Below are 24,049 nucleotides of genomic sequence, written 5' to 3' on the forward strand. Positions count from 1 at the left end.
AGAAGGAGAAGGGGAGGAGAAAGGGAAAACAACTCACCGATACAAATGCTTGAGATTTGGTTTCATTCAACTGAAGTTGCAATTTCTTTTCATTGTCATAGACTCCATAGAGTCTTTTGGACCAGGTTTGAGGCACTCTGCTTTTGAATTTTAATGAACTATATAGAGCAAATATCCTTTGTAAGTCTAGGACCAGGCAGCTGCAGTTGTAGAAGATGACACCGAGTTCTTTCATCTGTGAAATTAAAATTGAAAGCATCAATGCCACATGTGTTTTCTGCTGTTATTTTCAGAAAAAAATGAATGCATAAGAATGAGGTAGTTGTGACATCTCTTTTCTTGCATTTGAAGTAAGTAGATATAGTTACATTATGGTACATAGAGGTGATATGTTATAAAAATGCTAAATATTTAAATAAAATTTTGCTGGTTTTTTTTGGTATTAGGTCTCTTGCAGATAATTTTCTTATATTCATCTATACTTTTCATATCAGCTCTTCAGATTTGTTTCCTGAACACTGTTTTGTTTTGTATGAATCATTAAATCAGGTGGCAAGAAAAAGGTCGATTTTAATTGCAACATAACAGAATGGCTGGAATCATGGATTCTGGAGTCAGACTGCCTGGATTTAGGTTCTGTTAATAGCTCCACAACTTTCTAGCTGTGCGACTTTGAACAACGTACTTAATTTCTGGGCATCAGCTTCTTCTTCCGTAAAATAGAGATAATAGTATTTATTTCATATGTTGCTATGAGAATTAAAGTGGTTAATACATATAAGAAGCTAAGAACAGTGTCTATCACATGGTAATCACTAGCAGTATGTTAGTAATTATTATTCTTATTAACGTTCCACAAGCCTTAAGAGTAATAGACCAGTAGAATCTTAAAAGACCACAGAGATCATTTTGTCCACCTCTCTCAAGGGATGGATGAGGAAAGTAAAGCCCACACAAATAAATAAAAATATTAGCCCCAAGTTAGAGATTTAGTCAGTGGTAAATTAAGAATTGGGTGCAGATTTTCTGACCCCTAATCAAATACACTCAGGAACACAGCTATACTGGCTTCAGTTGAGTCCAGTATCGCTTTGCAAAAATTACAGATGATTTTTAATTTAGTCAATGAAACTATACATTGTGAAATTTTGGTCATTAAGGAACAGCACACAAAAATACATGCTTTCTATGACTTGAACACCCAGTGAGGGGTTATTAGGGAAACCTTGGCTCTCTCAAGTCCTGGGGTCCATTGATAGTAAACTCCCTTTTTACCCCTTCCTTAAGCCCCTTGCCAAGACTCTTTACTCAGGATGATAGGAGAGGTCATCTACCATGTATGAACCTGTCTCTCTTTGCTCTGAGGACTCCCCAGTACAACATGGCCTGGAGATCTTTCCATGTTCCTCTGTACAGATCTGTCATCCTTTTCCAGCTCCCCGGTAACCACAGGATAGATGGACACAAGTTGTTTAACCCACTGATGGACTTCATTCCTATATTTTCCCTAATGCAAAAAATAAAACAATGAGCATCCTCAGATACCTTTGTGCACCTTTAATATAGACTCCTAGAATGAAATGTACAGACACATTGAGGACTATTCGTGGTCAAGTGAAAGGAGATAGAGCAGGTAGGACATATCAGGCATGTGCAAAGGCACAGAGGCTAACCAAGGAGGTGAAAGACCTCTACAAAACACTGCCGAAAGAATAGATGACACAAACAAATGGAAACACATCCCATGCTCATGGATGGATAGAATCAATATCGTGAAAATGACCATACTGCCAAAAGTAATCTACAGATTCAATGCAATTCCCATCAAAATACCACCATCCTTCTTCACAGAACTAGGAAAAACAATTATAAAATTCATATGGAACCAAAAACAGCCTGCATAGCCAAAGCAAGACTAAGCAAAAAGAACAAATCTGGAGGCATCACATTACCTGATTTCAAACTATACTATAAGGCCATAGTCACCAAAACAGCATGTTACTGTTATAAAAATAGGCGCATAGACCAATGGAATAGAATAGAGAACCCAGAAATAAGCCCAAATACTTACTGATCTTTGACAAAGCAAACAAAAACATAAAGCGGGGAAAGGACACCCTATTCAACAAATGGTGCTGGGATAATTGGCAAGACTCTGTAGGAAAATGAAACTGGATCCTCATCTCTCACCTTGTACAAAAATCAACTCAAGGTGGATCAAGGACTTAAATCTAAGACCTGAAACCATAAAGATTCTAGAACACAACATTGGGAAACCCCTTCTAGACATTGGCTTAGGCAAGGATTTCATGACCAAGAACCCAAAAGCAAATGCAATAAAAACAAAAATAAATAGCTGGGAGTTAATTAAACTAAAGAGTCTTTGCACGGCAAAAGGAATAGTCAGAAGAAAAAAAAGACAACTCACAGAGTGGGGGAAATCTTCACAATCTATACATCTGACAATGGACTAATATCAAGAATCTACAATGAACTCAGAAGAAAACAACCCCATAAAAAAGTAGGCTAAGGACATGGATAGACATTTCTCAAAAGAAGGTATGCAAATGGCCAACAAACATATGAAGGAATGCTCAACATCACTAATGGTCAGGGAAATGCAAACCAAAACCACAATGTGATACTACCTTACTCCTGCAAGAATGGTCATAATCAAAAAATCAAAAAATAATAGATGTTGGTGTGGATGTGGTGAACAGGGAACCCTTCTACACTGATGGTGGGAATATAAACCAGTACAACTACTATGGAAAACTGGAGATTCCTTAAAGAACTAAAGTAGAACTACCAATGGATTCAGCAATCCCTCTACTGGTATATACCCAGAGGAAAAGAAATCATTATACGAAAAAGATTCTTGCACATGCATGTTTATAGCAGCACTGTTTGCAACTGCAAAAATGTGGAGCCAACCCAAATGCCCATCAATCAACGACTGGATAAAGAAACTGTGGTATATATGCATATGTTGGAATACTACTCAGCCATAAAAAGGAATGAACTAATGGCATTCGCAGCAACCTGGATGGGATTGGGGCCTATTATTCTAATGGAAGCAACTCAGGAGTGGAAAACCAAACATCATATGTTCTCACTCATAAGTGGGAGCCAAACTATGAGGATGCAAAGGCATAAGAATGATACAACAGATTTTTGGGACTAGGGAGAAATGGGGGAAGGGAAGGGGGTGAGGGACAAAAGGTTACAAATTGGGTTCAATGTACATTGCTTGGGTGATGAGTGCACCAAAATCTCACAAATCACCACTAAAGAACTTGTGTAATCAAATACCACCAGTTGCTCAAAGACTTATGGAATATAAATAAATAATAAATATAACTAAATCAGTGCTATTCAAGCATAGAGCCAGAGATAGGCCCCCATGAAAGTAGATATCAAGGGAATCGTTTGACTTTTGAGTCCAAAAGGCAAATTCAGTGGCCATAATTCACTTTCACTATGTTAAGATCTCTTTGATTTCCTTTGGTGTCTCTACATCAGACCTGTGATGTTTTCAGGTCGTTTGCTGGCACATGGCAAACATTCATGCCTGGAAAACTGTTCAAAGCTTGGATGAGAATATGCTATTTAAAGTCGGGCATGGGAGGATTGTTTGTTCAAAAGCAGTCTGGGCAACAGAGCGAGACCCTATCTCTACAAAAAAAAAAAAAAAAAAAAAAGAGCTTGGTGTGGAGGCACAAAACTGTAATCCCAGCCACTTGGGAGACCAAGGTGGGAGGATCTCTTGAGCTCAGGAGTTCAAGGCTGCAGTGAACAGTGATTGCCCTACTGCACTCTAGCCTGGACAACAGAGCAAGATCCTGTCAGAAAGGAAAGAAAGAAAGAAAGAGAAAGAAATAAAACCATGCTATTTCCCTATCCACCTTGTTTCTCAGGAGTATTTGTCTGCTAATCTTCATGTGGACGTTTGTCCTCTCTACTGAGGCTGGGGCAAATGAAAGCCAAAGGCAGTGGCTGTGGATCAAAGCAGCTGCCCCTCCCACACTCCCTGCTGACTTTCTCCTGATGTGTAGAATGATATTAAATGAAGTAGTCACAGCACGTCCAGGCTGCTGTTGAAGACGAAAATCAAGCAAACAAAAACAACTATTGCAAGCTCCACCGATCTGAAGAAAGACACCTGTTCTTCAATATGATAGGACGCGATTATTCTGGATAACTTTTATTTTGAAAATTGACACCCAGAAGGGTACCAGGATGCCAACTCTGATAGCTCCTCCCTGGCCAGGGGGCACAGGAACTAGAGAGAGACCAATATGGCCTAGTTAGGACATAGCAAGTCACCTATGGAGCAGGCTCTGGAGACAGACTAGCTCCACCACAGGCAAGGCACTTCAGCTCTTTACCTTCTCCATCTAAAGATTGGTATATTTCATAAGATTGCTGTGAAGAATAAATGAAAAGGTGCAGGCAAATATTAGCTCAGTGCCTGGCTCAAACCACATTAGCTAATGGAAAATTGGGAAAAGTAACATAAAAATGCTTCTATAATGGCACCATAATTCTAAGTGATGTTTGACCCTTTAGGTAGGATCAGATGGAGGGAAGAATATGAACATTCTCACCATGTGTCTACCCCAAGACTCTCCTTATAAACCACTGATCACCATCAAGATGCAAGTGGGCACCGTCTCCCTGGGCACTGTCTAGATTTTCTCTGGTTTTTAATAACTTTATTCTAAACAAAGATTTAGTGTTGCATTTCCCCTGTCGCATAAACTAAGCTGCAGGCTTGCTGTGAGGTTTTATTTGCACCCCCTGACATCATTCCATTCTGTGGCTACATTACAGCTTTAGGATCTGGAGGAAGGGAGGAGGCCAACCACTGCCCTCTAGAGATGTAAAGAGAATTAAATTTCCTCTGAATATCCTCCTCTCTACCCTAGAATGACTCAAGCCCATTTCAAGTTTTACGTATTAGTTCAGGCTGCTACTGACGATGGAAAACAAACAAACAAAACAGAACAAAACTGGCTTTTGTTTTGCAGCTTTTTCACCAGAGCAAGAAATTCAGGACAGATTTATGACAAATTTTAAAATGCTGGCAGTGGGAAAAATAATGTAGAGTTCTGGGCTTCTGATGAATTTCTACGTCTAGATTATCAAAGGGAAAAGAAGCTGAAGGTCTGATTGATTTGCTGACAAATTCTTAATTTTTTAAAATAAATGTAAGGGGTACGAGGCAGTTTCGTCACGTGGATATTTTGCTCAGTGGTGAAGCGGGGACTTTTATCGTAACCATCATCACCTGGATAGTATACACTGTACTCATTAATTTCTCATCCTTTGTCCCACTCCCATGCTCTCACCCTTCTGAATCTCCAATGTCGATTATTCCACTCTCTATGTCCACGTGTACACACTATTTAGCTTCCACTTATAAGCGATAACGTGTGGTGCTTGATTTTGCATTTCTAAGTTGTTTCACTTAAGATAATGGCCTCCAGTTCCATCCATGTTGCTACAAAAGACATGATTTCATTGTTTTTCGTGGCTAAATAGTATTCCATTGTGTATATATACCACATTTTCTTTATCCAGTCATCTATTGATGAACATCCTTTTTTGGGTTTTTTTTTTTTTTTTTTTTTTTTGAGATGGAGTCTCGCTTTGTCACCCAGGCTAGAGTGCAACGGAGTGATTTTGGCCCACTGCATGATCTGCCTCCCAGGTTCAAGTGATTCTCCTGCCTTGGCCTCCCGAGTAGCTGTGACTACAGGCTCCTGCCACCACATGTAGCTGATCTTTGTATTTTCAGTAGAGAGACGGGGTTTCACCACATTGGCCAGGCTGGTCTCAAACTCCTGACCTCAGGTGATCCACCCGCCTTGGCCTCCCAAAGCGCTGGGATTACAGGCATAAGCCACCGCACCAGGGCTATTGATGAACACTTTGATTCCACATCTTTGCTACAGTGAATTGTGCTATGAAAAACATACAAAGGCACCTGTCTTTTTGATATAATGACTTCTTTTGCTCTGCATAGATACACAGTAGTGGGATTGCTGCATCGAATGGTAATTCTATTTTTAGCTCTTTGAGAAATCTCCACACTGTTTCCATAGAGGTCGTATTAACTTAAATTCCCACCAACAGTGTATAAGGATTCCCTTTTCTCCATACCCTCACAAACATCTATTATTTTTTGAATTTTAAATAGTTATCTGAGGACTTGCCAGGGATCAGCCCTTTGCCTGGTGATAGGTTGCTCAGCCCTGTCCAGCCTCTGTGGCCGACCACACGCCAGAGAGCATCCTGATGGGCTGCTCTGACTTCCTAGTTCAATCACACAGTTGCTTTATGCAGTCAAAAATACGTTAAATGATTGACTGAATGGTTCAACCGTTTGAATAAAATCATCCTGAAAAAGCTGGATATTTATACCTAATTATTCTTTGGAAGAGATCGATTTCTTTTCTTACAAAGTGGGCATATTGTTAGTGATGAACCCATGGAGCAGAGACAGGCTTAATTAAGGTCTCAACAACTGTAGTCCACTGTCAAGAAGCTGTTATCAGTGTAGTTATTTTATTGAAAACTCAAGTTATGGCTGGGCGCGGTGGCTCACGCCTGTAATCCCAGCACTTTGGGAGGCCAAGGGGGGCAGATCACTAGATCAAGAGATGGATACCATCCTGGCCAACATGGTGAAATCTCATCTCTACTAAAAATACAAAAAATTAGCTGGGTGTGGTGGCGCATGCCTGTAGTCTCAGCTACTCGGGAGGCTGAGGCAGGAGAATCGCTTGAACCCAGGAGGCAGAAGTTGCAGTGAACTGAGATCATGCCACTGCACTCCAGCCTGGCAACAGAGTGAGACTCCGCCTCAAAAACAACAACAACAACAAAACTCAAGTTATGTCAGTGGTTCCATTCTCTCTCTTGCACTTTGACATTTTGAAGTACGGGGGACTTTGGTGGGAGTGTTTGAGTTTCATACAATCCAAGGAGATGTTCTCAATCTACCGGGAGAACTCAATCTATAGGGAGAACTAACAGGAGAAGCAATGCTAATTAATTATAGTGCTTGATGTGTGCACTAGGTACTGTTCTCAAGGCTTCATATGTCTACATGCATTTAAACCTCACAACAATCCATTTCACAGTAAGAAAACCGAGGTACAAAGAGATTAAGGTCTTCAAGAAAGCTGAAAGAATATTCAAAAACCAGTTTAATGTTTCATCTTCAGGAAGGATTATTTGCCAAGTGAAGCACTGGCAAGTCTAGGCATTCCCTGTGGGTGGGGGCCAGGTCCTACTTGCCATGTGCTTGTCCTCTGCTTTCTGCCCAGGTGTTTTGGGTTTCAAAATAAAAATAGGAATTAGGAGAAACACGTAATTACACCAGAAAAATATTTTTCTTTTTCTTTTGAGATGGAGTCTCTCTCTGTCACCCAGGCTGGAGTGCAGTGGCACAATCTCAGCTCACTGCAACCTTTGCCTCCTGGGTTCAAGCAATTCTTCTGCCTCAGCCTCCCAGGTAGCTGGATTACAGGAGCCCGCCACCATGCCTGGCTAATTTTTTATTTTTAGTAGAGATGGGGTTTCACCATCTTGGCCAGGATGGTCTCGAACTCCTGACCTCAGGTGATCTGCCCACCTCAGCCTCCCAAAGTGCTGTGATTACAGGCATGAGCCACCACACCCAGACTTTTATTTCCTATTTTGTCAAAATTAGCGAAAGGTGGTCATCAAAGAGAACGCAGTAAGTGGGGGGGGGAAAGCAATCATTTTTAGCTAGGTAATGAGAGGCAGCACAAAAGGAGACAGAGTTGGTTTGGTGGGTTTTACTGGTAATGCAGAAACCAGTGCGGGTGTCTGATGGATGCTGTTGTCATCAGAATGGAGAGAGGAGAGGTATTAGCACCGTTCTTTGCTGTAATTCAGAATGATTAATACAAGTTAGCTCAAGCACAGCTCCATTTATCATTTACAGATGCCCAGTTTATTGTTTCCATGATTTTATAGAAATGTGAACAAGTATTTCTTTAATTTGCTCGACAAAGACCAAAGAACTTGCAACGGGGAGCAGCTCACATGCATCCAGTTAGCTGCTGATTTATATTCTGAGTTACTGCAGGAAATTTAATTACTAGGAGCTCTAAATTGATTTTGTTTCTGCCCTCGAGGTGAAATTTTTGTTACGGGGGATAGAAAATCAAGAATCGAATCTTGGGAGCTGAAAGCAGCCTCCTGCTCAGAAATGTGCTTACTCTCCTGCCCCTTCATTCCCACAGTGGGTGGTTTATACCACTTAACTTCTTGATGTCTTATTTTCTGTGTCTACCACATGGGAATCATAATGCCTGCCAGAAGGAAGATGACTAATTGAAGAGACAGGGGAAGATGTTAGAATCTTAGAGAACAGTTAGTTCAACCTTATTTCAAAATTAGGGATACTGATGAGGCAGCAGAGTAGGGTCTGGAGGAAGGGAACCTAAGGCTGATTTGAATCGAAAGGAAAACTCCACCTCTCCACTCCCAAGTGACAAAAGGATCAGAGGCTATTCTGTTTGCAACTGCCCTTCCTTCCCATCCCCCTTTCTTCCCAACCCCCCACCCCCACACCTTTTCTCTGTATCACACAAGAGAAATGGAAAGTACCTCTGACTGGCCCCCTCCCACAACCAATCACACTGGTCAGCAGCCTAGTCTTCATTTGAATAGGGGGCTAACTTTGTGACTTCACTTCAGCCTCTGATTGGTCACCTTCCCCAACCAATCAGACATTTGCATGCTGATTGGTTGCAGGCCACTACTTCATTTATGTAGGGTGTAAACATATAACCAATGGGAAACCTCTAGAGGGTATTTACACCCCAGAAAATTCTGTAACCAGCACTCTTGAGCTGCTTGCTTGAGCCTGCTCCCACTTTGTGGAGTATACTTTTGTTTCAATAAATCTGTGGTTTTTCTTTCATTGCTTTGTTTGTGCATTTTGTCCAATTCTTTGTTCAAAACACCAAGAATCTGGACACCCTCCACTGGTAACATTGAGATGACGAAAGGGGAAGCGACTAGCAAGATCACAGAATAATGTCCCTTCATTCTTCCTTTCCTCGTTTCTTTCTTCCTTCCTTCCCTCCTTTCCTTTCTTCCTTTCCTCCCTTTCACTGTAGTCAATGCTTCATCTTTTATAAGGATCTAAAAACTTTCTAAAGGAGAATTATTCACTTGGCATCTTTGAATTCTAGCTAGAAGGAATTCACACAACAATTCTTGGCTTTATCTAGGCAAAGGAAAATCAATAGATAAAACCTTGAGTAGATCGTAACTGGAGAATATTAATGGGAGGCATCTTAAAGGGATGGGGCCTGAGAGTGAAATGAGATGAAGCAAATTGGAAACGCATATCAGTTATTTCTTGCAGTACTTTAATTTCATCATACTTTTTTAAGACAGTTGAAAATTATGCCAAAATGCCATCAAGGCTCCTCCTGACCTTCCTGCTTTTTGTCTTCTTAGCTTCTTAATGAGCAGTGAGGAAGTTGAGGTCATTCCAGTTTCAGTGGGTTGTATTTGATTTCCTTTTCAAATCCCTTGAAGAATCTATTCTTTTGACAAAATACTGGGCAACCCTTTCAGGTTTGTAAAATAAACACCCCACCCCACTTATGCACAAGATATTAACAGAAATGTGCATGTTACCCATTAAGCTTGTTTTTATTTAGGACAAGATGAAATAATGGGTAGAACAAATATTTCCTAATGGAAAATTTGCCTACAGCCGTACTATGTTGAACATGCCTGATCTCTGAAGCTAAGCAGGGTCGGGCCTGGTTAGCCCTTGGATGGGAAGCTGACTGGGGAAGACTGGGTGATGCAGGCTTCAGTTTTTTTTTTTTTTTTTTTTTAATAATTAGAAAAAGAAAATTTTAAAAAGTATAAATCTCAGGCTACTTTCCTTTACAGCCAAGTCATCAAATAATGGGAGGCATGGACACATGGATGGAATTTAGTGGGTTTCCATTTGTAGACTATAATTCATAAAACACATTTATAGTCTTCAGAGTCTAGGAGAGACCTTGAAGCAGAGAAATGCTGTAAAAATATTCAGAAAAGGGGGATCTTCCTCTTGCCCCAGAGAAATGTTTTTACTTCTGTGTGTTACTTCTGATTAATTCCTCTGTGATTCAGAGCATTGCTCACTGGACTTCTCCTCCTCGGCAATGCCCTCCGTGGCAGCACTGCTTTTCCCACACTTACGCCACAGCAGTGGGAGCAACAGGGGCAGGTCTAGCCTTTTGAAAGGAAACCTGGCATCTAGATTCCCAGCACCATTGGTTCTCATAGCTTCCCTGTCCATGAAGTTCCAGAAACATTGCAGAATGATGAAAGAAGACAGTGCTTCTCCTCTGGTCTGGATGACCACTGGGCTAGCCTGCAACCCTGAGTGCAATCGCTGTCCATCCGGAAAGTTTTATCTGTCTTAGTGGCTAGAGCAAGGACTCAGGACTCAATTCCAGTTCTCCAGCCTTCTTGACTTTGGACAAGTCCCTTAATCTTTTGTGTTTGTAACTGACAAATTCCTTAGAATTTCTGTAAAGTGGGGTAGTAATAAAATTCATAGGGTTGTTGGGATAATTAGACAATTTATTGTGTGTGTGTGTATACAGACATATGTATATATACACATATGTACATATACAGACATTTACATCTGCACATATATATGTATATATGTATAATCCACTTAGGACAATGTCTGCAAATGTAACAGCATTTGCAGTTATTAACAGCAGCAATATTATAACCAACCAGACATCAGGAGTTACGCTGAGGCACAAGAGCTGGAGTGCACACTTTTGCCATACCTTCTGTCGCACCTACACTCTCCAGGAAAAGGGTCATGGACATGCAGTGACCTGCTGCACCCTGCATATGAAAATTACAAATGAACTTGCCATTCTCTGCTGCTGCCTGACTCAAACAGATTTCCCTTCCTTCTCTTTCTAATTTCAAGCAGGAAACTTGCCCATCTACCTGTTTTCCATTTTTCAGCATTGGATGCTAGGAAAACAAATGCAGCGAGGCTTCATAGGATTATTGATGGAAAGATACCAGAGGTGCAAAGTTATCTTCACTTGTAATGAAAATAGTTAATAAGGCTGTCCCAAATACAATCCAGGGTCATGACTGAATCTCAGTTCATATTGTAACTTGGTCTTCCTTGTCTCCATCATGACTTTGAGATCCACCCTCTCCCTCTCCCGGGGTTTCTACTTTGCCCAGGGCTTTGGCCCAAAGATTAAGTACTTCCACCGTTTTGGAAGCATTAAAAAGCATGACTTGCTCCTCCGTTCTACTTCTCACTGACTTACTCCTCCTGTGGCAGGAAGATTAACCTCCCTGGTGAGACTAAGGAATGAATTTAGCATGCAGAGCATTGCCTCCCCTTCTTTAGAGCAGCCTGTTTCCCTGAACGTGTTCCTCGGGGGTGGGAGGGAAGGTAGAGGAAAAAAAAGCAGCCTGGTCTTTGATTGTTTTGTCCCTGCCCTCTATGGGGACATGCACAATCTGCAGATTTGCAGCTGTGACTCCTTCCACTTTGGCAAGTTCAGTTCTGGAAATAGGAGGAACAACTTTGACCACATATCTAAACTGTGTTTTCCATTCTGGCTTCATGAGTAACTAACTGACAGTTTGTTCACCGTCATGCTCACTGTCATGCTCAACCTCATTCTCCTATGGCTATTCCCATGAATTTGAATCAGGTGTGAACACTCCAAGGCACTTCCATTCTGACTTCCATAAGCAAAACATTCAGTTAGAATTTTATAAAGGTGACATTGACCTTTGTGCTGTATCATAATGTACTCTTGATTGACACCTGTTGCTTGTAGACTGGTCATATTTTTCGTTTTCGTATTTACTATACCCTCCCCATCGTGCTTTGCATGGAGCAGCTGCTCAAGGTGTTCCAACATCGTTTGAGAAATTGATATTCTAACCTCACAGTATGGGCCTGAGTCTAGAAATACAACTGAGATGAACTGAATCCTTGTCTAATCCTTTTGTTAATTTCTAGAGCTAAACTCCCACAAAACACCCAAAGAACTACTCTGTTGAGCCTATGGTACCATGTTTGTGTTTCTGTGGTGCATCTGACTCCTTTCAATACATATCCAACCAACATCTCTTTCAAACTTGACATGGGAATGCTTTAGAAAGTGTCAATATCTGGCCGGGCATTGTGGCTCAAACCTGTAATCCCAGCACTTTGGGAGGCTGAGGCGGGCGGATCACGAGGTCAGGAGATCGAGGTCCATACTGGCTAACATGGTGAAACCCCATCTCTACCGAAAATATAAAAAATTAGCCGGATGTGGTGGCGGGCGCCTGTAGTCCCAGCTACTCGGGAGGCTGAGGCAGGAGAATGGCGGGAACCCGGGAGGCGGAGCTTGCAGTGAGCTGAGATCCGGCCACTGCACCCCAGCCTGGGCGACAGAGCGAGACTCCATCTCAAAAAAAAAAAAAAAAAAAAAGAAAGAAAGAAAGAAAGTGTCAATATTCAAAAACAGGGTAAGATTTGAAATCTGGGAACCTTATGCAACAATTTCCCATTAAAGGGATCAATGTACTTGCAAAGTGATCGTCTCAAATCAATGTTTCAGTTGATGGAAGGAAGTCGTCTTATATATCCGGAATGGGAGACAGTCCAATAGCTCCTTGGCAACTGGTGGGTCAAAGGCTACAAAATACAGAACATTTCAGTGGGCTCGAGCAGGGATAGGTGTGTGGGGCTGAGAAGACTTACACAAACAGTTTACTGTTTCCCCATGAATATAACCCGTGGAGTCCTAATGAGGAAAAAGAAGTCAGGCTGGCAGCAGCAGGGGAAAACAGAAAGAGAAAGGAGATAAGCTACAAATCTGCCTCTCTTCATGGCCCAGGACACATGGCCCTCCTGGGCAAATAACTCACAATCTTCCTGTACCCAGCTATCATCAGACACTCAGCTGATCGGGAAATGCAAGTTAGCTCACCGTAACTTTGGCATTATCATTGCTGTATGAAGCCCTCTCCAGCACACAGCACAAGTACCATCCTATAAAATCCCCAGTAACCCTTTCTCTCATTATGGTCAGCTCCTCTCTTGCTGGCCTGCCCACTGCTTCCTTGCAACATACTTTCCTACTTTCTCTAATAAATCTGCCTTTCTTTACCTATAACGGTCTTGGTAAATTCTTATTCCCTCCCATGCTACCAGCCCCAGGTAGTCGCTACCTGTGACACAACCAATATTGTCTTAAAAAACAGCCACAATAATAACACGTTTTAGGGATATCCTATTTGGAACCAGACTGACAATCTGATGGGGTGGAAATGTCCCCAGCAATCTTATAGGAGGAAATGTCTTGAAGATTTTCCATTAGGCAGCCCAGTGTGGTTTGAACTTGCAAGATTCTTTGGGGAGAACCATCCTATAGAGTACAGCCAAGTGTACCATGAGCAGCAGGGCAATAGGATCCCATTGATCATAAACCTGGGCTGAGAGCATCTTCAAAAATGCATCAAAGCCACAGAGACGCTAAATACCAATGGCAGAGAAAGCTGCTCCTTAAGTATTACCTGATGGAAAAAATGAAAGTAATGCCACTGAATGTGGGGGGGAAAAAAGAAAGAAAAGGCCAGATGCTTTGTTTGCCCATTTGAAAATTCTCATTTGGACTGAAAATGAAAGTTTAATTATTCAGTTCTTTCCACATGCTTATGGGTTACTAAGATATGGCTGTCATCAATAATTGAAATGAATTAGCTGTCTGAGGGTAGTTATAGCACAGAAAGCAGTCTGGCAACCAAACATTACCAGAACAATGTGTGCATCCCACGTCTAATTATAAAATGATAATTTTGCCAATCTTCCAAGCAATGCAATTTTTATATAAAGGTGACAACTGCTTAGTTCATGTACTGGTAACCTGGATTTATAAATAATTCAATTTAATCCAATAATTAAATACTGAGCATCTCTCACATACAAGGCACTGTATTAAGAAGCAGGATAAACAATGAGCATGTCCTGATCCCTGAAATATATGGGTGTGCATGGGTGGTTGGGGGATGCAAGAGTGACGGCAGTTGGGAAAGGAGATTAAAAAAACAAGCATAAAATGAGCTATAAAACAAAGCAGAATCTGATAAGCAGCTTAGGGAAAATAGCACTAACATTCTGTAGGATTCAAGTAAGGGAAATATTGTATTAGATTACAAGGGTTTTTTTTTTTTTTTTCCCCGAGTCACATTCTTTATTAGAAATTCCCTTGAAGAACACTGGAAGAAAATATATGATACAAAACAGTTTTTCAGGTAGAATACTATCCATCACCGACTACAGTAATTGCAAGAGATTTTATGAAGGTCCAATGCGGAAATAAAGCACATGTTTTTCTGTAAATATATCAGCAATAGTCAACAAATGTGATCCAGCATGCAAATTATAAAATGAAACTTCTCTCAACTCGTGGTCTGGAGAGTGGCCAATCTGCTGACATGGGGCTACATCCCATATCCTCCAACAATTACTCCATTGCTGGGATGACCACCTTTTTCTTGGGGATGGTGCTGTATGAGCATCTCTGGGGAGAGTCTTTACGCACGCTGAAGGACCACACACCTGTGCCTCTTACTCCTACCTGCCAGTGTTAAACCTCTCAGGAGCCACAGCCGTGTAAGAACTAAATGGTTTGATATTATGAGCAAAGTTTGGTTTCCCTATCTCAAATTTCCTACGTTTTCTATTTTTCATGCTAATAAATTTAGGGTAGGCAGTTTTAGGACCTACTGTCAAATTTGACTCAAGCATGCTGGTCACTTTTTGCACACCTGAATGCTGGAGAGGGACACTGAAAATCTCATTGTTTGATTCATATGACAACACTGCAAGGGTTTTCAGGTTTTCATGTTTATTGTGGACATTTTCAAAACTTGTCAGCAACCCCAGGTCCGCCTGCAAATACTTCTGTGTTATTTCACAACGCAGATTTTTCTAAGGTGAAAATATGGTCTCAATTTCTGCTTTTGTTTCACTTAGGTTTTTTTTTTTAAATTTTTCTTTTCAATTAGTAGCCTGCCATGAATTGCAACTTGTTTCATTCTTAAGAAATGCTTATATTGTTCCAATTCAGAAAATAAGTTTCTCCTCTGCTTTTCCTCCTTCCTGGTCACCGCAAAAGATTCTGAGATGTGCATTTCACACCCCATGGCAGCATCTTTAACTTGCTTTTCCAAGAGTTCAAAGTAGTTTTTTTTTTTTTGAGACAGAGTCTTGCTCTGTCACCCAGGCTGGAGTGAGTGGTGCCATCTCAGATCACTGCAAACTCCGCCTCCTGGGTTCACACCACTCTCCTGCCTCAGCCTCCCGAGTAGCTGGGACTACAGGCACCTGCCACCACGCCCTGCTAATTTTTTGTATTTTTAGTAGAGACGGGGTTTCACCGTGTTAGCCAGGGTGGTCTTGATCTCCTGACCTTGTGATCCACCCGCCTCAGCCTCCCAAAGTGCTGGGATTACAGGCTTGAGCCACCGTGCCCAGCCTCAACGTAGCTCTTGAGCTGCTTCCTGTGCTTAGCTGCAGCTTGTTCAATGGGCATCAGAGGATGATCTCAGTGGTCGGGGGAGACCCTGCACTGGGGACACAGTAGCTCAGGATCCTTCTCACAGAACAGGGCCACATCTGACTGCGCTTCCTGCACACGGGCTCCTCTCCCTGCAGTTTCCTCTTGCGCCTTGCAGTGGCGAGAAGCTACTGAGCAGTATCGGTCATGTGGTATAACTGGAAGTTCCACCATTGTCAGGACAGTGGTGGAGGCAGACGGGACAGGGAGAGATGTTCTGTAGACCTTACTAGCACTGTGGGATGCAGGCGCCTCAGATGTAGTGCCTGCAATCAGTGGTCACTGGGTCTCTCAGGCAGTCCAGACAGACGGAGCATCTGGCCTCTGCTTGCTGCCGCTTGTCCAGGGATGCTGCAGCGGCCACTGGGGCAGGGAGGATTCTGTCCGAGGAGACTCTTCTGTAGGTGTGATTCTCCTGCAGCGTAGGGTCTTAGGATCTCTTGCAACTAGGAAAAGTGGAAGCTGATGACTCCTTGGTCTTTTCTTGGCCTCCCGGCAAGCAGCACCTAGGAAGGTACAGCCCCTATGTGTGCTTCTGCATTGTAGAAAAACAACCTATTCCATGGCCAGTGTGATGCCATCTTGAAGTAAAACCACCATGAGGACCAACATGTTTGGCACAAGGTCTTTTGCAGCAAGATCTTGAAACAGTGCCCATATCATAGATAATCCTACATAGATAACCCCTCATAAAGATGCTTATCTAACCTCCACAGTGGTTACAAGTTTTTGCAAGAAAGCCTAAGAGTTCTTGCAGCTTTCAACTGAACATATTATCTCCCAAAACCTTGCTACATCAGGGATACTTTCTGAGGCTGGGCGCGGTGGCTCATGCCTGTAATCCCAACACTTGGGGAGGCTGAGGCAGGTGGGTCACTTGAGCCCAGGAGTTCAAGACCAGCCTGGGTTTGGTAGCCTTCTCTACTAAAAATACAAAAATTAGCCAGGCATGGTGGCATGTACTTGTAGTCCCAGCTACTCAGGTGGCTGAAATGGGAGGATTGCTTGAGCCCAGGGGGTTGAGGTTGCAGTGGGCCAGGATCACACCACTGCACTCCAGCCTGAGTAACAGAGCAAGACCCTGTCTCCAAAAATAAATAAATCAATCAATAAAGGATATTTTCCAGAAGGTGGTGCAAGGACCCGCCACCTTGGGGCCAACTGATACATTGTTTCTGTTTCTACATCCCTATTATTATTATTATTTTTTTCTGAGAACTGGGTTTGTCAGCCTTTTTCTTTAGCCTCTCAGCCCCCTTGGCCTTAGAGGATAGGCTACATTGACCTGATCACTGGGGAACATGCTTCCTTCCTGTTAGTTCCAGAGGGAGCCTCCAAGAGGAGTCACAGCCCACAGGTGATGGCAGGCTTTGCTGTCATCTTCTTTTCCTGTATGTGATGATCCACCAGAATTGAAGGTCAGCTGTGCAGCCCTTGTGGTCAGGAAAGAAGCACAATTCCAAGTCCCTCTGTGGTGTCTGTGAACACTCTGCTAAGGCCTTGGCTCTGCGCTGGATGAGGAGCTGCCCTGTGTCTTTGAGGCTTGGCTCGTGCTATCAGCACTGCCCACCCTGAACTGCTGGCTCCTTCCTTTCTCACAGAGATGACTTGTCTTCGTAGATCCAGATCTGAAGACACAACACAGCCTAAGTTCTCCATTCCCTGCTATGGTCAGAACCTGCTTGGTTTGGAATTGTAATCCTGCAGGGAGGTTCCTTTCAAGGTCCCATTGGACAGACTCCAAATGCAACCACCCGTTGTAAAATGACAGGCTCCCGATGACATTTTCCATCTTCCTTTCTGATAGCATCTTCTGTAAGGGACATTCAAGATTTGACTCCTTGTCCCTGATTCCCAACTCCTCCTACTTTTCCGTTGAAACTCCTCTATCATTGATCTGATTTATGACGCCATTGAATACTTTGAAAAGTCCGCATCTTGTCTTTCTTAAGCAGGTAGATGTGTGCTTTGGGGACTGGTCTTGACCTCCTCCTTCTCAGGCAGTTTTAATTCCTTCTATTCCCTAACGAGGATACTTTCGGAATGTGTTTTTACTTCTGTTTTGTGAGTATACAAACTTATCCTGTAGCTGTCACCCTCCACAAGCTCACGTGAAGCAAGCAAGCTCTCAGTAGCAACATCTCTCCTTCGTCTGACCTCATTCTGGAAGTGGGGCCTCTGCAGAAATTTGGGAGAAGGGAAAGGGAAAGCTATGACTGAGCAATGCCAAGGCAGGTACCAGAGCAGCCTCCCCTAGAATGAATCAGAATTCTGCTTTTAAGAGGATTAGACATGTAGTTTACATAAATCCACCTGCTGCCTCTGACATTTTGTGAGTTCCTCAATAATCTTGCATCTCCACTTCCAGATTTGATCTTTCTTAGGATCTTTATATTTATACATATAACGTCTATTTCACTTCCCATTCATTGACAACTCATCCACTCATATATTCAATCAACAAAGTCACTGAGTGCTCACTGTCCATCAAGTCTGACCAGAAGCCTGGATCACAAGGATAGCAGCACAATCCTCACCAACTGGGAGCTATGGCACAGAGGGGAGAGAGAGGAGCAACAAAAAGGTTTTGGCCTCCTCTTCATGGAGACTTTATCTCCTCAGAGGACAGCTTGAGGCTTTTTCTTTTGTCAGGAGTATAAATGCCACCTGTACTGCAGAATTATCTGCTGTAAAAGGTTTTGAAAAGTGAAATGAGATGCGCTCTGTAAGAAAGAAAAGCCTTCTACGGTAGGATGGTTATGAGGTGACTTCTCTGTTTGCCTTTCTAAAGAAATATTTTCTTTTTCTTTTTCTTTTTTTTTTTGAGACCGAGTCTTGCTCTGTCGCCAGGCTGGAGTGCAGTGGTGTGATCTTGGCTCATTGCAATCTCCACCTCCTGGGTTTAAGCAATTCCCCTGCCTCAGACTCCCAAGTAGCTGGGACTCAGGTGCGTACCACCACACCAGGCCAATTTTTTGTATTTTAGTAGAGATGGGTTTTCACCATGTTGGCCACGATGGTCTCAAGCTCCTGACCTCATGATCCACCCACGTTGGCCTCCCAGAGTCCCAGGATTACAGGCATGAGCCACCGTGCCTAGGCCAATAAATTCTTCTTAATGGCTTTTTGATGAACCTTCTCAAATAGTCTACATAGATAAGAGCAGACAGTTACCTGACTTATATGTGGACCTGTACAAAACATTCTCCTTAGTATTTCCAAAGGGAACAACTTACATATTCTACAACTGCCTATTTTTCCACTTAACTTTGTCCTATATCAGCACATATATTTTATATATTCTAAAGATGTATTGTCAGTGCTAAGAAAAAGACTGAGTGGGAAATCGTTAAATAGGATGGATGTTTCCTAAGAACCTATAGCTATCCACTTCTTGACACTAATGTTTCCCTAGAAAGGATTTTTAACCTCTGGACCATGCATGGAATACCAAGGGTATACTGTAGAGCTGCGTGTTTCATTTCTTTTCTTTTTTTTTTGTTGAGACAGAGTCTCGCTCTGTCACCCAGGTTGGAGTGCAATGGCATGATCTCAGCTCACTGCAACCTCCGCCTCTCAGGTTCAAGTGATTCTCCTACCTCAGCCTCCCAAGTAGCTGGAATTACAGGCACCCACTACCACGTCTGGCTAAATTTTTGTATTTTTTAGTAGAGACAGGGTTTCACCATATTGGCCAGGCTGCTCTTGAACTCCTGACCTCAAGTGATCTGCCCACCTCAGCCTCCCAAAGTGCTGGGATTACAGGTGTGAGCTACCATGCCTGTCCTCTTTTTTTTTTTTTTTCTTTTCAAGGTAGAGTCTCCCCTGGTTACCCAGGCTGGAGTGCGTTGGCGTGATCTCGGCTCACTGCAACCTCCCCTCCTGGGTTCAAGCAATTCTCATCCCTCAGCCTCCTGAGTAGCTGGGATTACAGTTGTGTGCGACCACACCCAGCTAATTTTTGGATATTTAGTAGAGACGGGGTTTCACTAATGTTGGTCAGGCTGGTCTTGAACTCCTGGCCTTAAGGGATCTGCTCCCCTTGGCCTCCCAAAATGCTGGGATTACAGGCATGAGCCACTGCACCCAGCCTTAATTTTTTAAAAAAATATTGTTAAACAAACCGCAACTTGTGTAGGCTGGGTTGGCCCTCATACCATGTCAGCTTGGGGTATTAAGTAAAATAACATTACTCAATTTCTCTGAGGCTGAATTAGAAACAAAAGAAACTAGAAGCAGAGTATGGGAGAGACAATGAAGTCGTGAACCACAGAGACACGAGGTAATTGTGGTAGCACTTCGGGAATGATGGCTATGTAGGGACAGAGAATGGAAAGAGGTTGGGAGCGTGGCTCACGCCTGTGATCCCTGCACCTTGGGAGCCCGAGGCGGGAGGATCACTTGAGGTCAGGAGTTCGAGACTCGCCTGGCCAACAAGGTGAAACCCCATCTCTTCTAAAAATACAAAAATTAGCTGGGTGTGGTGGCACACACCTGTGGTCCCAGCTATTCAGAAGGCTGAGGCAAGAGGATCACTTGAACCTGGGAGGCAGAGGTTGAAGTGAGCCGAGATTGTGCCACTGTACTCCAGGTTAGAGATGGAAAGTGGGGAGTCCCAGATGAATTCATGCAGTCTGGGTGATAGAGTGAAACCCTGTCTCAAAAATAAATAAGTAAATAAACAGACAAATACAAATAAAGAGAATGGAAAGAGACAAAGCGGACTCCTGGGTTTCTCAAGTTGGTGACCTGAGTGAACAATGGACATAGTGAATCTGATGCAGACATGGTGAGTTGTAGTACATTTGGGAAATCCAAATAGTGATATGAATATTAATGATAGTAAAAAGAGTTAACGAGAATTTGGGCTCTTACTGTTTTATAAGTTTTCTATGTATTAACTCACTTAGCCCTCAGAACAACCATGTTAGGTAGATATTAAAACTATTAACCCACACCTAACACACGGTGTGGCCCAGAGCAGTTAACACCAAATGCTTAGTAAAGGATGGTACTAGGATGTGAATACAGACAGAGCAGCTCCAGGATCCACATCCTCAACCACGATGCTCTGTATCCCCCCTGGGTGTGTTGGTGACCCTGAATCTAGGAGTTCGAGGGAGGGATCAGAGATGGTGACATAAACATGAGAACCATCTCACAGAAATAAAGGCTGTCACTTCAAGAGTAGACAGTTCCCTCAGGAAGAATAGGTAGGCTCTTCAGGATGTTATTAGCACATTTGTTTATTAATATGTGTCCCTCATAGAGGACAGTGACCTTGTTTGTCTTGCTGACTGCTGTATTTCCAGTACCTAGTATGTCGTGGATGTTTGATAAATATATGTTGAATTAAGGGAATGAAATCCCAGGGAACACCATTATCTGAGGGAAGAACTCAGTACTTAAGAACCCACAACAGGAAACAAAGAAGAACTATTGAAAAGGATAGGAGATGAATCCAAAGATTCAGTGTCATAGTTGATAAGAACATTTTTTTTTAATTTTTAAAAATGGAGGACAATTTCAAGAAGAGAGCAACATGGGCCATCCAACAGGAAGTCTCATAAGATGAGAGTTGAAGAGTCCACTTTTCTGTCTCGCCCTGTCACCCAGGTTGGAGTACAGCGGCACGGTCTCGCATCACTGCAACCTCCGCCTCCTGGGTTCAAGTGATTCTCCTGCCCCAGCTTCCCAAGTAGCTGGGATTATAGGTGCACATCAGCACCACACCCAGCTAATTTTTATATTTTTAGTAGAGACAGGGTTTTGCCACATTGGTCAGGCTGGTCTAGAACTCCTGGCCTCAAGTGATGTGCTCGTCTTGGCCTCCCAAAGTGTTGGGATTATAGGCATGAGCCACCACACCCTGCCATTTGCCAATTTACTTAAAAGTACGTAGGAAAGTTTTCTGTGTTTCTAAGAGGCTGTTCTTAAAGTGGAGCAGGGGTTAGAGACGGAAAGTGGGGAGTCCCAGATGAATTCATCAATCAAGCCGATTGATCATGATGTCATGATTATCAGTGTTGCTTACCAAGCTCAAGAGGGAAGGTGGAGCCCAGAAGGGAAAGTGAATTTTTTTTTTATGATTATCAAAATAATATCAGTGTATTTACATAACACTTATGATTATACATATTACATACTGGAAATTGCTCTAGCATTTATGTAAACAAGAGAGATGAGGCATCAGATTCTCCTATATCACACATAGGTAATCAGCACGATTTAGTTTCTGTTGTCTCTTTGAGTTCAACTCTTAGGCAGGAAGAATATTTGTGTGTTGTTACCCTTTGCTCACAGTTCACTTTCTTTTCTTCTTCCTGACATTAAACATTTGTCTTCACTCAGTTTTTAGCAATTCAATCGATTTCATTTCCTGATTCCAAATGACCTTTTTTATTTGTAAATTAATAAAAAGATAATACAACCAGTAAGTAGCCTATGCCTGAACATTCAGATGAAAAGGCAGAGTAATTTTTCTATTGTTGATACATTATATTAGTACAAATACAGATAATATAATAGTGAATACATCAAAGTCTATTTACCTAAAAAAACCCTACCTTAATTTTTATAGGAGAGATGGCTTCAATTTCTCCTTCTCAAATAATTTGTTTTTTTTTTTTTCACAGCATGCAATATATTTGAAGAAATTTTTATAGAATGCCACAATTTTATAAGCACTAACAGGAACACTTCAGATGCTTTTTTCTAGAGTTATTTTTATGACTCAGAAAAACAAAGATTCTATATATTAAAAAGTTCTTAGGTTAAAATGACAGCAAGAGCTGTGTCAGAAACGTGGAGTAATTTAGAAGAGCAGCTCATCAATATTCACTGACGTTACTCAAGCTTCGTGCAAGAGAATGCTGAAAACCAGCCACTTTTGGTCCTGTTCCTGGTTTCATTTTCTCCATGGGAATCATGGACTCACAGGAAGCCTTTTCTAAAATTCTGTGCTGGATAATTCAGAACCAACAGAGGCTTTGCATTACTAAACAGTTAATGTGTTCAAAACTAATGTTTAGGTGAGTGACAGTTTTTTAAATCCAATACCATTAGAAAACCACAGGTTTTAAGAAACTTTTATTTTCCATTTATATTGAGGTACAATCGACATATAGTAAAATTCACCCTTTTAAGCACACAGTTCTTAGAATTTTGAAATACAGTCATGTAACCACCATCACAATCAAGATACACAACACTGCCATCAGCCCCCAAGATTCCCCCATGCCTCTTTTGTAACCGTTCCCTCTTCAAACCCCAGCCCTTGGCAACCACTGATCTGTTTTCCTTCCCACAGTTTGGCTCTTGTAAGAATGTCATATAAACTGAGTCATGGAGTATGTAGCCCTTGGTATCCTGCTTCTTTCAGCTAGCATAATTCATGTGAGACCCATCCATGCGGTTGCACGAAACAGTAGTTTGTTTCTTTTTATTGTTGAGTAAGTATTTTATTGTATGGAATGTACCAGTTTTTTATCCATTCTCCAGTTGAGAAACATTTGCGTAGTTTTTAGTTCCTGGTGATGACAGATAAAGCTGCTGCAAACATTCATGTGCATGTTTTTGTGAGGATGTAGTTTTCGTTTCACAGTGAGATTGCTGGGTCATGTAGTAAGTACATGTTTAACTTCATAAGAATTTGTCAAACTGTTTTCCAGGATGTCTGCACCATTTCCATTTCCACCAGCAGGTATATGTGAGTTTAAGTTGCTTGGTATACTTGCTGGAACTTGGTCTTTTAATTTTTTTATGTTTTGAATATTTTAGTTATTCTAATAGCTGTGCATTGGTGCCACATTGTGGGTTTAATTTGCATTTCTTTAATGACTAATTTTGTTGAAGGTATTTATACACTGACTTGCTGTCTATGTGGGATGTGTCTGTTCACATAGTTGGCATAGTTCTATTGGATTGTCTCTTTTCCTGTTAAATTTTGAGGGTTTCATTGAGTTTGAGAATCTTACGTAATCTGGATACAAACCCTTGACTAGAGATGTGACTTACAAATATTGCTGCTCAACCTTTGGCTTTTATTTTCATTTTCTTAGCAATTTATTCCAACACACAGTTCTTAATTTTGATAAAATTCAATTTATCCATCCTTCCCCTTATAGATCATGTTTTGAAAATTTTAGTTAAGGAATCTTTGCCTAAGCCATGATCACAAATATTTTTCTCTTTGTTTTCTTCTGGAAATTATATAGTTTTAGTACTTGTAGAAGTCTATGGTTCATTTTGAATTGATTTTTGCATAAAGTATGAATCTAGATCATTTTCTTGCATATGTATATTCAATCGTTCTAGTACCACTTGTTGAAAATCAGCTGACTTTGCACCTTTGTTAAAAATCAATTGGCCATGTATGTGTGGGTCTATTT

General features: G+C 41.8%; 1 protein-coding gene across 2 annotated transcripts in view; it reads right to left on the minus strand.

Annotated features, from left to right (window-relative positions):
• Window positions 1-24,049, minus strand: part of PLD5 (phospholipase D family, member 5) — a 378,906-nt gene that overhangs the window by 32,673 nt on the left and 322,184 nt on the right. For both annotated transcript variants that reach the window (XM_011990030.1, XM_011990029.1), the window contains one exon: window positions 38-235. In XM_011990030.1, coding sequence (XP_011845420.1) covers window positions 38-235 — 198 coding nt within the window. The remainder of the gene's footprint in view (window positions 1-37; window positions 236-24,049) is intronic.

Source organism: Mandrillus leucophaeus, unplaced genomic scaffold (assembly GCF_000951045.1).
Source record: "Mandrillus leucophaeus isolate KB7577 unplaced genomic scaffold, Mleu.le_1.0 Scaffold367, whole genome shotgun sequence".
Taxonomy (NCBI): Eukaryota; Metazoa; Chordata; class Mammalia; order Primates; family Cercopithecidae; genus Mandrillus; species Mandrillus leucophaeus.